The 1,883-nt window shown below is 34.7% G+C and overlaps 1 protein-coding gene across 1 annotated transcript in view; it reads right to left on the reverse strand.

Moving 5' to 3' along the window:
- Positions 1-1,883, reverse strand: part of LOC106107763 (spectrin alpha chain-like) — an 18,834-nt gene that overhangs the window by 3,501 nt on the left and 13,450 nt on the right. Inside the window, exons 22-25 of the mRNA XM_013288764.1 lie at positions 1,537-1,686; positions 1,053-1,190; positions 816-933; positions 7-34 (exon numbers count right to left, since the gene is read on the reverse strand). Coding sequence (XP_013144218.1) covers positions 7-34; positions 816-933; positions 1,053-1,190; positions 1,537-1,686 — 434 coding nt within the window. The remainder of the gene's footprint in view (positions 1-6; positions 35-815; positions 934-1,052; positions 1,191-1,536; positions 1,687-1,883) is intronic.

Below are 1,883 nucleotides of genomic sequence, written 5' to 3' on the forward strand. Positions count from 1 at the left end.
CTCGACACCAGCGCGTCCGCCTGCGTGTTCATGTCTACACACAAACATAAATACATATTTACTATGCAAAACAAACTAATAAATCTGTTTATTAATATTACATTTGCGTAAAATAGATTAGTAGGAATATTGCACTTCGAGGTTATATATTATTTATGCTGGGTATTTAGTATAAAGGAAAAATAATAATTAAATCCACATATCGTCAAAAGATTACATATTCAACAAAATTAACTCGGCAAAAATTTTACTTAGTTACAAATATAAGTTTTTAGTATTATACTAGTTTTCCACAATCACTCTACTATGACAATTGTTAAATGGAATTTGAATTCACCCACAAAGCAGTAGAATGTTGGTCATCTCTTGTGTATATTATTGTTGTTTGTAACAAAAGCTGGTACTATTGATAAACATTTGTCATTGTTTATTGTATTGTTTATGAATTCATTACACTTTTGCTGCTGCCGAGACATTACAGATTGAGATAGTTAAGTGGCCACACTTGTTGCGACTCAAAGTGAAAGTGTTGACAAACTATACCAAGAAAGTGAAAAGATAAATTCTAATATTGCGTTAAGCTTTGCATACAAAGGTTAATTTTATCTGTATTCTTTCACTGTGTTTAATATTTCACAAACGTTATTGAAGTCATTATTTCCGTTAATATAAAAACGTGAGATAAGCCACATTTTATATGATAATTATTTTATTGCAAACAACGGACAATTGCCTTTAATTTCAAGAAATTTATCGGGTTTTCTCAATGATTTAAATATTAGATTTGTGTGGCAATGGTATGTTGTGCAACTGACCGGCGATCCTGTCCTCGTGCGCCTGTATGTCTGCCTCTACGAGCTGGTGCTTCTTCATCAAGTTCTGCACGGAGGCCAGGTCTTTGCCGGAATCCTCGGACGTCAACAGGCTCTCCACCTGTTAGAATATATCTATTAGTTATTTGTTTTTGCCTATCTTTTTAAATTATGTTATAGATGCTTCTGAAATAATTTGTTCTTGATTCTAGGTCTAATATACAGGTTTTCCGTGTATACCTCTCCTAGCCAGAAGTCTAGGTCCTTGACAGCGGCGATGTAAGTACGCTGCTTGTTGGCCTCCTTCAGCTTGAGAGACTTCTCCGTCGTCTTCTGCGTCAGGAATTCCCACTGGTCTGCGATCGACGCTAGACGAGCCTGCACACAAAGTATACACGTGAGTAAGAAATATAAAAAGTGTCTATGTTTTTATCTGATTTTAGTTGTACTAAAGTATTAAAATGAAAAGATTGTTAATTACAAAATTTCATTGTAATTTGCTTTTTTAACCATTATTATAAGACGTAGAAAGAAGCATTTATTACTTTACAACTCAAAAATGCTTAAAAATCTTCTAAATGTGTTTGTAGTGTATAGTAGTATTCAATGAAAACTTGAAATTATATTTACACAATTCACTGGCTGATTATTGTCTATTCTTACTCGAGACTTCGACGGTGTATAATTAAAAAACAACAATAAATAGTCTATGTGTTGTGTATACCTGTACGGCGTCCTCGCTGCCGCTGCACTGTCCGCGCTGCACGAGGTTGCCGCCCATAGCCAGCACGGACTGGATGCGCTCCGCGTTCGCCGCCAGCTCCGCCTCGAACGCCTGGTGCTTCTGGTGCTTCGACTGGATGTTGGCAGGATCCTGTACAGTGTTATATATCGTAATATATTATGTAATTTCAAAAGATTTACGATTAGTTATAAAAATTGATGTGAAGAAATTTGAATACAAAAATTATTGCCAACGTTTTTCATTTCATATGGTAAATGAAGATAACATATCTTCAATTTTTTTATATTGCAATATAAAAACTTAGTATGGTATTGGTATGTGTTGTT

The sequence above is a fragment of the Papilio polytes genome, unplaced genomic scaffold, assembly GCF_000836215.1.
Source record: "Papilio polytes unplaced genomic scaffold, Ppol_1.0 DF821845.1, whole genome shotgun sequence".
Lineage (NCBI taxonomy): Eukaryota > Metazoa > Arthropoda > Insecta > Lepidoptera > Papilionidae > Papilio > Papilio polytes.